Source organism: Myxocyprinus asiaticus, chromosome 15, assembly GCF_019703515.2.
Source record: "Myxocyprinus asiaticus isolate MX2 ecotype Aquarium Trade chromosome 15, UBuf_Myxa_2, whole genome shotgun sequence".
NCBI lineage: Eukaryota > Metazoa > Chordata > Actinopteri > Cypriniformes > Catostomidae > Myxocyprinus > Myxocyprinus asiaticus.
This window is the reverse complement of record NC_059358.1, coordinates 9,489,559-9,505,263: the sequence shown is the minus strand read 5'-3', so window position 1 is coordinate 9,505,263 and position 15,705 is coordinate 9,489,559. Positions and strand designations below refer to the sequence as shown.

General features: G+C 37.6%; 1 protein-coding gene across 7 annotated transcripts in view; it reads right to left on the bottom strand.

Moving 5' to 3' along the window:
* LOC127453450 (dual specificity tyrosine-phosphorylation-regulated kinase 1B-like) overlaps positions 1-15,705 on the bottom strand; it is a 93,430-nt gene that overhangs the window by 21,064 nt on the left and 56,661 nt on the right. For 2 of the 7 annotated variants that reach the window (XM_051719794.1, XM_051719795.1), the window contains exon 1: positions 10,308-12,424. The exons of the other annotated variants lie outside the window; for them this stretch is intronic. In XM_051719794.1, coding sequence (XP_051575754.1) covers positions 10,308-10,449 — 142 coding nt within the window. In that variant the 5' untranslated portion in view covers positions 10,450-12,424. Of the gene's footprint in view, positions 1-10,307; positions 12,425-15,705 lie in introns of those variants that run through there. 7 annotated transcript variants of the gene reach the window in all.

Genomic DNA, 15,705 nt, shown 5'->3' with positions numbered 1-15,705 from the left:
TCAGTGGCAGGTGTATGCACAACAACACGTAAAGACACAATGCACAGTGCGCATGACGCAAATTTCGTCAGCATGTAGGCTGGTATTTCTACACACGCGGACAGTGCATGTGTGTTGATAATGACATTTGAATTACGCGCTCTGTGTTCTAACATACCGGCACACGGGAAATTAAATATAAGTTTCTTTTATTAAGGATTTTTGATTAAGGACTGAATGAACTGAGGGCTTGTGTTGCCACCTCCCATCCCAGAATCCTCCACTGGGTCATCACCTCAAAGAAACCTACACCTGATTGCCATTCGTGATTCGCTGAACACCCCAATATGCATGAGAATCCATCCTCAAAAGGGCTGCTGCAAAAATTTCAATATTTCCACTACGTTCAACACCCCTAACAGTGCTATGCGATAACCCCATCCAACCTTTCCTGGCGGCTAAACCCCAAACACTCCCACAGCAAACTTTAAACAGTCAGACCCCCCTAACTGAGTCAGTCCCCACACTATTAATAAAAGCCATCTGGGTAGACGCCTAAAACAGTGACACTGGTAAATTGAGAGCTCACACAGGGCATTAAAAATAAAATAAATCCCCCACCTCAAAATACATCATTACCTTTGGATGTATGATGACCGTCCACAGCAACAAGCAATACTAAAACAAGCACAGCACTGTCTGTACGTTAAAAATCCAAGTAACTAACCAATGCTCAAAACTAGTGGCCGAACGATATGCATTTTTAAATTGCCAATGCCTAGAGAGCAGAGTGGCTGGTAGCCGATGTAATGCCGATAAATACATAATACAATTTATTGACAGCAAATGAGATATATATATATATATATATATATAAAAAGTATTTACTCAAAATGGACAAGGCTGACAGTAGACGTAGGCAGTGGAATGGACACAAGGAAGAGCTACCTCTCCATTCCATTAAAGGGGTAGTTCACCCAAAAATGACCCACCCACACATTATATCACTTTTGAAGATATGGATTTAACCACTGGAGTTCTATGAATTCCTTCTATGTTTCCTTTATGTGATTTTTGGAGCTACAAAAGGTCTGATCACCTTTCACTTGCATTGTATGACCTACAGAGCAGAGATATTCTTCTAAAAATCTTTGTTTGTGTCCTGCTGAAGAAAAAAAAAACACATCTGGGATGGCATGAGGGTGAGTAAAAAATGAGAGAATTTTAATTTCTTTGGGTGAACTACCCCTTTAAGGCTAGGGTACATTTTGTTTTTCCGCTTGCCTTTCAGTCTTGAGCATGGACAAGCGCTCATCCTTTCAAAGTAGACGATTTTGACCGAGAGCCCATTCGGATGCATTCCGTGCATGCACACTACAGTCAATGCCAGGTGATTAAGTGGATGCCCCCCATGTGTGGAAAAAATAGGCTGAATGTGGACAGGCAGCGCATACTGTGCTGATGCCGAAATTTGTATCAAGTGCACTGAAAACCGAAGTTTGGCCTTCAATCAGCCAAGCGGACAAGGTTATCAGCAGACGCTGAAAACCTAAAAAATGGCCAAATATCGTCCGATTAATTGGCTTGTAAAAAATATTGGTCTATCACTATGTGAAACAGCTTAGAAAAGTTACCATTTGTACTGCCACACCTTTATTCTGCATTTCCATTTTTTATTATGCAAAGCATTACAATCACCAACACATGTTTAATGCCTACTTGTTGTAAACAGTTGCACGCCAACTGCTGTAATGTACAATTGCTGAGTCTCCACCCCTCTTTATCCTTGCATTTTAAACATGAGCCACGGGACCCTAAGGAGCTTACGTGGTGATCTCTCGATGAGACTGCACCTTCACAGCTCAAGACGACTGTGAGCTCGCTTTAACACCAGACTGGCTAATCTAAAGTGACCAGCACTAATCAAGCGCCCCTTGAGTAAAGAGCCACTTGCTCCGGTGGAGGTGGATGTTGACACAGAATCAGAAGCAGGCCTATTCACAATGTTTACTTTTTCTTGAGAAGAGGAAAGCAAGGATGATGCAAGAGAAAGACAGAAATGTGAACACCTGGACAAAAGTGTGAGTGAGAATAGGATATTGGGGAACGAGAAGGGAAACATTGCTTGGGTTTGAAAATTCTGTCATTATTTACTCACCCTCATGTTGACTTTCTTTTCACCATGGAACACAAATGGACAGCCTCAGTCAACATTCACTTTCGTTGCACAGAAAGCGATGCATTGAAAGTAAATGATGACAGACTTATATACTACCTGCCTAATTTCTCCTTTTTTGTTCCATGGAAGAGAAAGTCATTTGAGTTTGGAACAAACATGTAATGATAAAAGATAACAGAAAGATAACAGAAGTAAATGATGACAGAATGTTTATTTTTGGGTGAACTATTCCTTTAGTGTGGTTTCTGTGATGGGCCGGCTGCGTCAGGGGTGAGCTAGATGTTGGATGGACATGGTCTTGCAGGTACACTGCATGTGGTGAACAATAACATGTTTTTGTTCTGATTCAAGCCCACCACTAATCCAGCAGAAGGCGGAGAGACTGAGAGCCAATGAGCAAGAAGGGCATTTATCACTTTTCCCCTGAATATATGAAACAACAGATTTTATCAGCATGAAAAGATGACAATTATAGGCTGAGATTTCCACAATAGCCTCGTCTTGCACCCCAACACACTGTTCTTTATAAAGAAGGCCATGTGTAGGTGAGTTTAATTAGGCTAAACTGATTCAGTGAATCAGAACATTGAACAAAACACAATTATTTGTGGTGCTATTGATGCCACAATGTACTTTGTTATGAGGGTCCACTAAGTTTGTGGTGCAGTACATTTTAATAGACTGAACTGCTCTTAATGCTAAGAATTTTTCTCAGGGTATCAAATCCCTGTAAAAATAACATACAGTTTAAAAACTACACAAAACACTTTTCAAACCTTATCTGAATCAACTTCTTTATGCTGCCTTCACGTGCTATCGGAATTATTGTTAACACGAGTTTCCCACTCAGAAGTTGCACATGAATGACCCCTCAAGTCGTAATTATGACTGGGAAACTTGGAGATCATTTTGATACCCCAGTTTCTGAGATGGGAGGAATCCTACACTTTCAATATGGTGGAGAAGAGTACGGTTTCTGTAGTGAATGACAGGTTTTATTCATTTTTGTAAATACAGCTAATTGTTAGCGCTAACTGTTTTGGTCATATTCATTTATGTATATCAGCAACCATTTGATGCATGTTGTACATTTTTACACCGTAAAAATAGCTTGTATTTGACCAAAATTCCATTATCGTCAGCAAGCAGAGTAATACAATTTATGGTGTCAAAATAAAAGTTCCCCAAAAAATATATATGAATGAACGTTTTTTTTTTTTCGGCAACAAAGCACTTGAACACGACGTACTCATAATTACCACTTCAGAAGTGGGAAGTAGGATAATTCCGATAGCACATGAAGGCAGAATTAATCTGACCCAAGACCCAGATATGTAAATGATGTAATTTAATTTAATGTATTCAAATTTAAATAACTGATCTATTAAGCATGTCTGCCACATACCCCTAAACTTTGTTTGCCTAAAATCCAAATGTAGCAACATCGGAAACACTACACATAATGATAAAAAGTATACATCCATATACCAAAAGTTCCAACACAATGCCAAATCCCTCACATTTAAAAAAAGGATATCTGTGCTCCAATAGCCTTTATTTTGTGCTAAAAAATTTAAAATTCAGTATCAACTCTGGCTTTCACATGGCAAAATGTTCTTCCACCTTTAGACTGAAAACTGGTGAGCAAACAAACATTAAAGGCAGCGCAAACGAAAGGGACAAAGGGCAAGGAGCAGACAAGGTTGTTTTTCTCTGTCTCACAGACCAAACTCCATGCACCTTGGTTCAGGGCTGAGATTGACTGATATGTCTTCAGGTGTCCAATCAGCTAAAACACTTCCTTTGCCATGTGGATACAGAGGCCAATAAGACTTCCTGCAACTTCCCTGAACCCAGTGGGTTACTTGCTGTTATGTCTATTTTCAAGGGTTACTCAGGCATCTGAAAGGCAGTTATACACATAATGCTTGACATGCCAGACTGGGTTGAGGGGACAAAAATAGCAACAGGAGAGAAGTCAGTTGGATACACAGATAAAAATAAAAATAACAAATTAAGAAGAAAATGCAGAAACACTGTTACTTATCACCCCACCCCAGATCAATATATTAACTACAGTTATAGGCAATAACAAGTATGAACAATCAATACCAAAACAATTGTGGTATGCATCATAATGTAGGATGATATTCATAGAGTTAAAATGTTGAAGAGGACCTCATCAGCAGGTAGCAAGCTATAGGACAGACAGCAAAACTTCTGAATCCTTCTACAATCCAATTAGAAGGCATGATAAGAGTATGTGTGAAAATGCAGTCAATTGTCTTCTACAACTATTTTTTTGTCCCTATCAAGTCTACTGTACAAGTTGTGCATCAAGTGTGTTATTTATTACAAATTTTATGCATTGTCTCATGACAACTTTTAGCTAGCCTCCAATCCAACGCTTTATATTAAGAAAGGAAACATCAGTGAACTAATTTGGTTACTCGTTCCATCTTTATTTATGCAATTCAAATGACTGATGTATGTCATTAACCTGTAATGCGCTTCCCTAGTTTCATTCCAAAACCCTGATGTTTTCTTTCTTCTCTGGTACACAAAACTTATTTTCTTTAGATTTAGGTTACATTTTAGGTTAGGTTTAATTTTGTTTAACTTCATAAGAAAAATCGTAAGAAAACTTGTTCCAACTGTCATGTTTCTCTTTCTTCGGTGGTACACAATAGTGATTTTCCAATTTACATCATGGTTTGGTTTGGGTTAGGGGTTAAACATAGGAAAAATTGTAATAACATTATTTGTTGGTTTATTCTTCTCTATAGGAGTAAAATTCATACATCTTTGTAAGGCTGAACGATTTATCGAAATAAAATCGAAATCCCAATGTGACCCAGTGCGATTATCAAATCGCAAGGGCTGTGATTTAGTTAAATAAATAGTCTGAATACGTTGCCCGCTGTGCTGCGATTATGTGCGCAGCTGTTTGTCTGTGGTGTGTAGTGCTTTCTTAAACATGTAAACGGGGTCAGTGTATTACACATTTGGTTTCAGAGCAGTTCTGTGCTCAATACTCACAAATTCTTTCTATCTGATGCCCTGAGTGACTAATGGGCTCTGAGTTCTGTTCGCTGTGCTAACGTGCGCTGGTCGCAAGTGCCCTAGAATTACTTTAATCACACATTTGAGCAATTTCACATACCTCTATATTTGACTGCTACGATTTTTCTTAAAAAATTGAAATAATCCCATGACAGCGGGTTTTTGTGGACAGCAAGGCAGATGAAAGCATTTCATTGGATTAAAAGGCTGTTGTCAACTCAACTACAAGCAACCGTAACTTCTGTTCCTTCAGTTTTCAGAATAAAATCTTCCACCAAAATAATGCCCTTAAGGGTTTAACCGGACTGCATAGCAATGCTACAAGCAAGTTAAGAAATTATTGAAGAAATAAATTACTTTGATATTAATAATAATTATTATTTATTATATATTATTACTATAAAATAATATATTTCTATAATAATTTCTTAACATTATTATATTGAAATAATGTTTCATAATATATTTCAATTTATATATATTATAATTCAAGTTGACTGGGTCTCAAAAACATTATGATGAAAAATGAGCTGAACCTTTCACAAATTGGATCCCCCCCCCCCCAAAAACAATTAGAAAGCAGAGAGATGGATATTTTCCCCTGTGTTTCACGGTTTTATTTATTTATTTTTTGAGAGGATTCAAGTGTAAAAACTAGTGATCGACCGATATGGGTTTTTTCTCCAAAATCCAGAGTGCAGGGTGGCCGACAGGCTGACACAATGCCAATATATCACACGATTTAATATAGTAAATACCATAAATATAAAATTGCTAAAAAATTAATTAACTCTTAACACTATATTTTCTCAATTTCACACAAAACTTTAACTATGTAAAAAATAATATAATTTTTTTTTTTACTGTATTTTAAATGGTAGATAGCAGTTTCTTCTGATTTCTGTTTAGTCATAAAATTTTTGTAATTTATTTGCACATGAAGAAATTGTTAATATATTAGGAAGAAGGAAATAACAGTACACACAGTAGTCCAGCAACCATGGATGGCATGTCCACATTAGCAATCGCATTTTCTCAAAAAATACAGAACTAAACAAATTGTACATATAGTGCATAGTGAATATGACATTTACTTATAGTGCACATGAAGCATTTTTACTTTAAGTTGCACTCATGCGCTCGTGTCGATTATTATTTTTTATTTTATACCCTTTTCTCCCCCAATTTGGAGTGCCCAATTCCCACTACTTCGGTCATTGTGGTGGCGCAGTTACTCACCTCAATCCGGGTGGCGGAGAACAAGTCTCAGTTGCCTCCGCTTCTGAGACAGTCAATCCACGCATCTTATCACGTGACTCGCTGTGCATGACACCACGGAGAGTCACAGCATGTGGAGGCTCATGCTACTCTCCGCGATCCACGCACAACTTACCACGTGCCTCACTGAGAGCGAGAACCACTAATCCCGACCACGAGGAGGTTACCCCATGTGACTCTACCCTCCCTAGCAACTGGGCCAATTTGGTTGCTTAGGAGACCTGGCTGGAGTCACTCGGCATGCCCTGGATTCGAACACACGACTCCCGGGGGTGGTAGTCAGTGTCACTACTCGCTGAGCTACCCAGGCCCTGCTCGTGCTGATTATTTTTTTTTTTTCCTCCCCAACTTGGAATGCACAATTCCCAATGCGTTCTAAGTCCTCGTGTTGGCATAGTGACTCGCCTCAATCCTGGTGGCGGAGGATGAATCTCAGTTGCCTCAGCGTCTGAGACAGTCAATCCATGCATCTCATCACGTGGCTTGTTGAGCGCGTTACCGCGGAGACGTGGCGATTGTGGAGGCCCACGCTATTCTCCGCGGCATCCACGCACAACTCACCGAAAGTGAGAACCACACATTATAGCGACCACGAGGAGGTTACCCCATGTGACTCTACCCTCCCTGCAACCGGGCCAATTTGGCTGCTTAGGAGACCTGGCTGGAGTCACTCAGCATGCCCTGGATATGAACTCACGACTCCAGGGGTGGTAGTCAGCGTCAATACTCGCTGAGCTACCCAGGCCCTGCTTGTGGCGATTATTAAAAAATTCCGAATATCGGCCGATTTATCGGCCTTGCTGATATATCGGTCGACCACTAGTGAAAACCCTTTCTAGAACAGCATTTCCGGTCAGCAGTAAAGCATGGGAAAAACATGGTTTAATTTTGTTCAAAAGAAATCACAATATTTTTTTTTTTTTAAACATATCGCAGTTCAAATCACAATCACAATATTTAAAGAAAATCGCAATTCGATTTTTTGGTCCAAATTCAGCCCTACATCTTTGTATGAGCCACCTTGTATGTTTTCGCCATCTTGCAATATTATTACTACTTGTTATGAGATTGGGTTAAACTTTGTGTGATTTGTTCTTTGGGTCTGTTAACACAAATCAGGTCATTTAATGAAAGTGGGTTTAACACTGCCACAGCATTACTCCAGAGGTAAACAAATGACCCTTCCCAGGATGCTAGATGACCTTAAATCGTAATGCTATTTCCAGACTTGTGTGGTGTGGGGTTAGTCGTCTACAGTGGCTGTAGATAACTTGTTTGCAAACTTTCTTGAAATGGGCCAATTAATCAATTATATCGTAACTGCATTAAGCGGCTTAATGCTTGAAGGATAATTGAGTACCTTAATTGTAATCCTGAACTGACAACAGAATGGGAAGGACAGCAAATAATGAAGGTTGGACTAAGCAAGCCTATGTCTAACAACTCTATTGCAATTTTTCCATTTGTACAATTGCGAAGCAATGAATTGGTGGTCACTGGACTCCAACAACTTTTGTCAACATTTAAAATGCCATTTCCTGCAGCCTCCAAAACCTTAACAATAACCACTATTACTTGTTAGGTCTTCTTAATTTTAATAATGTGACAGCAACAATTTACTGGACATTAATAAGCCCTAGATTTGTCTGTTCTACAAATAATCAAATGCAACAATGGTCTTATGACATTATTCACAGTCCGCAATACCGATTGTCTGTATCTAAAAGGTGACTGGCTCTTTTACCTTCCTTTCTACATCCATTGACCATTGGGTGCTAGAGCCTCTTGGTTGGGCATTCCAATTTTTCCCATTCATTTTAATAGAAGTGGCCCGTCTCTGCTAAATAGTCTCTGGTCATACTTTACGCACACGTGCACACGCACACACAGATCAAGCGTAATGCTCCATGTGGTTTGTTTAGTGTTTGAGCAACTGTGAACTGTTACATTAATTCATTCTCCAGTGAGATTTCAGCTCGTAAGTATTTTAGCATTTAATTTGGAATGCAAAGCTTAAAACACAAAGGAAGAACTCAAAGGTCTGTCAAAATAAAAGTTCTGCTGAAATAAAAGCTCTGTTTAACTGGATGCATAAAATTAAAGACACTGTGAAAGAAAAATATTAACACTGTATAGTAAAATGTAATATTCTAAGTAATAGATCTAACACTACTAAAAACAATACTTTAATAATAAATGGTTTTATTTTAATCATTACTATCATTATTTATAATAATAATAATAATAATAATATGTAAGCTATACTCAAAAGCAAGTGTACTGAATATCAGTAGGCTGTTATACAGCTGTAGTAGATAATCAATTTTTTTCATTATTGTTATCATATATTCTGTGAAGCTCTGTTGTGCAGCAATTTATTTGACCAAAAACAAAATTGTAATTTTTCCATTTTCTTTTCATATTTTAATTTGATTAAATTTGTATGTAATAATTTGTTTAAATATCCAGAAATATTTAAATGGAAAACAGAATTTGTGACTGCAAGATGTTATACAATTCTTTTAATCAAGTCCTTTTCTGTGTACTTTCATAAGTAATCTGAGGCTATTTATTTGTTACCCAAGTATCAATTTAGTATCGATACTGAGGTACCAGAGCTGGTATCATACCGAAGCCAAGATTTTGGTATCGGAGCAACCCTAGTTGACGACAAGTCTGGGTTTAACACAATCAACCCACTTAAATTTATAGAAATCGGCAGTGGAACAAGCAAAATGTATTTTAACTAAAAAATCAAAAGGCATGACATCAATCTTTCAGTGTTTTATAAAAATGAATAACAATCCCAGAAAAGCTTTGTGACGTACATTGAGCACAATACAGTACACGCTGGTCTATAGAAGCATTCTGCTGCAGCTCTAAGATTCCCAGCAACAGAGCGATCACTGTGAGCTCACACCTCACGTAGAGCTCCCATAGCACACAGCACAAATTACAGCGCAGAAGTGATGCAAAGATTTAGCAGCAAGCTTCTGAAACCGTTTGAGAATGTTCAATCCCATGATTGTTTGAACAAGTTAAGACAATTATAGGAAAAGGAGTGCAAGTCTGTAGGGGTATCTGAAGTGTGGGAAAGATTTGACCAATTTATGTCCGGTCTAAAGGGAAATGCCCTTTGGGGGGGGGGGCATCTTTCTACTGTGAATAGCCTAATATTTATATTTTAACAAGCAGTTTAACCAACAACACAAGAACATAATACCCATTTTCAACAATTACATTTAGGTCCATCATGGTCCAAAGGTTTAATTGCATTAACTGACAAAATTATGCCTGGTGGTGCCTACCTATGTACCAATAAAAGATGACCAATGTTTTGACCAAACTGTATTGAAATTCAAACGAAATCAAGATCTAAGCTAGGTGTTTCCTCAAATTCCACAGCCATCACCACTCATCATGATGCCATCATTACTATATTGCCCTCGCTTCTTTCCCCAAAATAGATATCAATGCAGTTTTTGGTGCTGATGACTGAATTCATGATGAACATGACTTGCTGTCAAATGGAAACTGCATTTAAGTCATGAGGACATCTAAAGTTTACCACTGGCAGGAATTCAATACATTGTAGACATAATTTGACTGACCGCCTTGCCTTTTTACTTCATTGTACAATAGAATGCAATAATGTACATAACATTTTTGTGCAGGACTCACAGATTGAAACTCAACTGACCCTCAACATTCAAGCATGTTCAGACATTAAGGCTGCATTCTTGAGCAATGCATGCATGACCTGTGCACAAGTACACTTTATATAGATGTAAAGTGAGATTGTACTAACTTTTCGCTGGCTTCCGTAGCAGGTGTGACTGTGGCAAGCAGCGATTTTGATCTGGGCTGCCAATCCAGGATTCAGTCGCCAAGTTTGCGACCATTCTGTTAGAAGGCTGCGGCTTCTCCTCCACAGATGAAGTTATCACCATCTGAAATGCTTATGCGTTGGCCCGTGATATCCAAAGAATGACTCTAATCGAGTTTGTTGGGATCCCAAAAAGTACTTTCGAAAACGTCGCTGACATCAAGTATAGGATAATCCTTTCTCACATGCCTATAACTTCATTAAATAATCCAGTAGGGTACATCCAAAGGTAACTAAACTCAAGTTTGAACCATAAAGGCAAGATATAAAGATTAGGATTTAAATTTACACACAAAAATATCTTTACTTGTGAAATCCTGAAGTGACAGATAGCAGAAACTGATGAATGAAAAAGGCACCATTAAGTTATTTCAAACACCGTTTAATTTCTGTCCTTGTTATTCCCTTTATTACTATATGTTTTTCTAAGGCAATGGATTGGGTTTCAGGCAACAATGCTAACTTTTGGCATAAAAATATACATATTCAAACTATTTGTGTCATATATTTTATAGAGCTATATATATATATATATATATATATATATATATATACATATACATATATATATACTCTGCAACACACACACATATAGATATTTATATTTCTCTGTTTATATGGGGTTTAACTTATTTGGTTACTAAAGTTTGCATTACTTGTATTGTATCTAGACTCATTGTTCCATGATGCCGAGGGGATTCCATTTGTTAAAATATCAATAACTTTTTGAGAAAATGTTCACAGGAGTGGGATTTCACTGAGATCCTTGAGACAGTACCCCCCCACTTCAATTTTACAATCCAGATAATTCAGCAGCTGACAAGGAAACCAGAGCTAAACCTGGAAGTGTTGGTAGCCTTAAGGGTGGGGGTGGGGGTCTCAGTTTTCAACAGCATTTACCCCATCACTCTTGCTAAAAATAGTAAGCTTTTCTCATTTTCCGTCTAGGTATCCTACAGTGACTTAAATTGAGTCAAAAGGCAGGTACAGGTAGCAACAATGGGGTCGTGTTGCCCCTTTTCTTCAGTTATAACTTTGTAGCTCAATCCTGATATGCCAAATATGCAGGTCTAGGAGTGACTTCCTTGTGTGGGGGGGGGGAAAAACAAAGCTGCCCTTCCCGCTTTAGTGGAACTGGCAAAGTCCGCAGGTGTCTACAGGCGACCTTATTCGTTGGCAAGTCGCAAAAGAGGGGTGTAGCGAGCCAGGAGCTCAAAACACAGGCGAACAACCTATAGCTTGTGATAAATGTTTTCGTTGGCTGCAGGATCAAAACAAACACCTGCATTCACAACAACAATGACGAGTCAAAGTGCTGAAGTGCAAGTTACAGGCACAAAATGACCAAGTGGAGGAGGGATTGAAAACTGGCCGATTTCACTATACTTTTTTCACAATACAATGAGGGTGAGAACAGAATTTAGTCTCGATTATAGAGATGAAATGTCAAACGAATGGATAGGTAACAAGGAGAACGCGCTTCCATACGCAAAACATCTTCAGTTCGTTAAGAGGATGTGTTGCCGCTTTGCATTTAAAAATGCAAAGCTCAAAGAATTCAAACGCCTCTTCCGCTGGTCAATCAGTGACAATTCACTCAAAAATTCGGATTATAATCGTGGGTGCTCCCGCTGTCGTCCAATCTTGCGCGCTGTCAAGCCGACTCAAAGAACAATTGAGACCTTTCAGTTCGCGACTGAGAATTTTCTACTTTCCGTAGATCATAAAACAGATTTCAATGCGTCACCAAGCGTTTATGGGAAAAATATCAGCCGGTAAACACTCTGATTTACTTCCATCCTGAGCTGTCACGGCGAGCGCAATTCCGTTCAGTTTAGTGGGGCTTCCGCGTAGACTTTTCACTGATACATCTGCCGTCGTACTCCCGCTTTCTGGATTCCAAACCGCAACCGTGACGCTTCTTTTGTTTTGCTTTTCTTCGTCTTTGACTCGTACAATTGTTTTTCTCCGTAAAGTCTTTTCCAGTCAGTCTCAATTCATACTCGCTGCTTTCCCGTTATTACTCCTTGATGTCTAGCCTCACTGGCCGGCACTGCTTCCACGCCCTGCAATGAGGATTGTTCCATCAGCTATTCAAGTGGAGGGGGGACATAGGAGAGCCACTCTGTGGAGGAGCTCGGTTGACGCAGCACCCCACGCTTCAATGTTTAAACACCAAAAGCCGAGGGGCTGCCATGAGAACCATGAAACACGTTTTAAAGGAGTGACGCATGACTATGTGCTTATCCATATTTCATCAGATCAAACAAGGCTTCGTCACAAATCTCATATTCAAGAGGATTTAAATGACCAAGCACCCCCTTTCCAGCTTAGTTGCGCCACCAAACCGCTTCTCTCCATTTATAGAAGCTCTACAGATATAGATATTCACACAGCCCATATACATACATACATCCATATATATATATATATATATATATATAGGAATACATGTAACGTGATTACGTATTTAAAATACAAAATATAAGTAACTGTATTCCACTACAGTTACAATTTATATCATTGATAATTAGAATACAGTTACATTCAAAAAGTATTTTGATTACTGAAGAGATTACTTTGCATTTTACTGTCATTTGTTTCATTTAATATTTAGTCCTTTCAGATGGAAAACATTTATACATATAAATGATGCGATCCAAAGTGCATTTGAACAGCGGTGAAACACTTTCTTATGATGTGTTACATTCATACGAGCAGACAGAGAAGTTTGAAGTAAGTTTAGAGCAGAAGAAATAGAAATAAACCTTGTGTAAATTGTCAGCTTTACGCTAAACTAAAATGCTATTTCTAGCCATTTTACATGCACGTTACCAGGCACGATCATATTTTTTTATCAAGAAAATTCACGTTAGATCATAAGTCCTTTTTTTCTAGTAAAACTTTTGATATTAGGGCAAAAATTATATTCTTGATAATAATTTTTGTATTGTTTTCCTGTAAAAATATCTAAAAATCCTTAAAACAAATTGTTTTAGAAACAACACAGCATAAGATACTTAGGTTTTTCAGAGAATGTATTTTTTATAGTCAAAACAAGTGAAAAAAATCTACCAGTGCTGAAGAAGTAATCAAAAGTATTTAGAAAATGTTACTGACCTTGAGTAATCTAACGGAATATGTTACAAATTACATTTTACAGCATGTATTCTGTAATCTGTAGTGGAATATATTTCAAAAGTAACACTCCCAACCCTGTATATATATATATATATATATCTATCTCTGGAATCATTATAAGCAACCCCTGATTGAATATAATCGCATTCTTTGCAATGCAGCTAAACAATGGAACACGTTAAAACAGTTGTAACGTAATACAGCATGCAATACAACGTTATGCACACAATACATTACAGATAAGTCGGGTCTAATAATCTACAGTCATAAGCATGTTATTTTTTATTTGTAAAAATGACTTTGATGAGCAACAGTTAAATGTGCACGACAAATAATTATTTTCCGTGCTTTTCTTTTTTTTTTTTTTTCAGCAAACTTTTCTGTGCTAAAGCGCGCACACACGCCAATGTCCCCTTCCACAGAACTGCTCCTCAAATCTCTCTCCCGCCCCTTCTGCTAACGCGCGTGCATGGGTGCTACATTCTCCACCCCCCCGTGTGCGCGTTCGAAGGGTCTGTTGCTATCCGACGCCACGGCAGCTTATGTGCGATTGGTCAGGAGTTGTGCCTGTGGCTGTTTGAATTGGTCAGTTCGGTATGGGGGCGGAGAAGAGACGAGAGACTGCCCTTTTCCCTAGCTCGAAAATACAGACGCGGAAACAGGATGACGTGCCCGCGGATATAACACAAGGCTTCAGGTAGTTTGACACGGAAGGGGAGGAGGAGGAGAACATAACGAAAAGTTGAGATCGGGGAATTGTCATCAAATCAAATCAAATCAAATCAAATCAAATCAAATCACTTTATTGTCACACAGCCATGTACACATGTGCAATGGTGTGTGAAATTCTTGGGTGCAATGTTGCACCCAATCATCAGTGTTGCAATGAGGCAAACTTTAAGTGATCAGTTATGCTTAAATTAATAGTTCGGGTTCAATACAAGTTAAACTCATTTGACAGCATTTTCAGCATAATGTTGATCACTACATTTGTCCCTCCTTTGCCCATTTCCTTTGAAAAAAGAAGCAAAATCTGTTACAGTAAGGCACTTACAACATTACAATGCTCACTATTTCAAAAGTGCAGCCACAAGACATAAATAATACGTTTTTTGACATGATTTTAGTGTGATAAAATGTTTTATGTGTGAAGTTATATCCAATATTAAATATTTTTGCCTATTTTTAAGATTTACACATGTTCATTTCATAACAAAATTCCATTAAATTGAATTGTGTAATGTGTAAAAAAAATAAAAAAATTATATATATATATATATATATATATATATATATATATTCATTTTTTATTTTTATTTAGTTAAAGATAACTCAATTCAATTTAATGGAATTCTGTTTTGAAATTATGTGTCAATAAAATAAATTAAAAAAAAAGTTAGTGTAAAAACAATGACTTAAACAACTTTAAATTTAACAGAAGAATTAAAGTTAGTGCTTTTATCAAATTAAAAGCTTAAGATTTTTGGCTTTAAAAACTCCAAAAAAAGGCCCCATTCACTACCATTGTAAGTGCCACACTGTAACCCAGATTTTTTTTTTTATTTAAGAAAAGGAACATTATGCCACAAATGCTGAGCTGCACTTGCATTGAGCCTGGACTATTACTTTAACTTGAAATACCAATGAAACTGAACTGTTATTTAAAATAATAGTAATAGTAAGAGTTAAGCTCTCGGCCCAAGATTTATCAGAACAAGATATTACTCATAAAGTGCATTAGCCCAACTATACCTAAAATGAGTAATTTTTAAGATTTATGACATAAATTAAGGATGTACACACAGTAGAAAAGTAAAGGTAGAAACAGAGTATTTCAAAACCAACTTTTTCTTGTGCCAAAAACTTGCTTAAATCTTAAAATCGTTATATTTTAAAACGCCACGTGAATAATTTTTACAGATTAATTATCGTTATTAAACTAAACTTAAACTTTTAATGAAAACTTAGTTTTGAGATATACCTCTTCACAGAGTTTGAGTTACTGTAGGCTATTTACAGTTTTACTTCAGCTACATATGTGCACGATATACGGAGTTGCAATATCAAGTTTATTATGAGTTTTGTGTAATTTGACCATACTTTGGTTCGGAAGCATGTTTAAAACTCTAGTTACGTGTGGGATGGTAATTCCTCTCTCCGTTTTCCCCTAAAAGAGTAT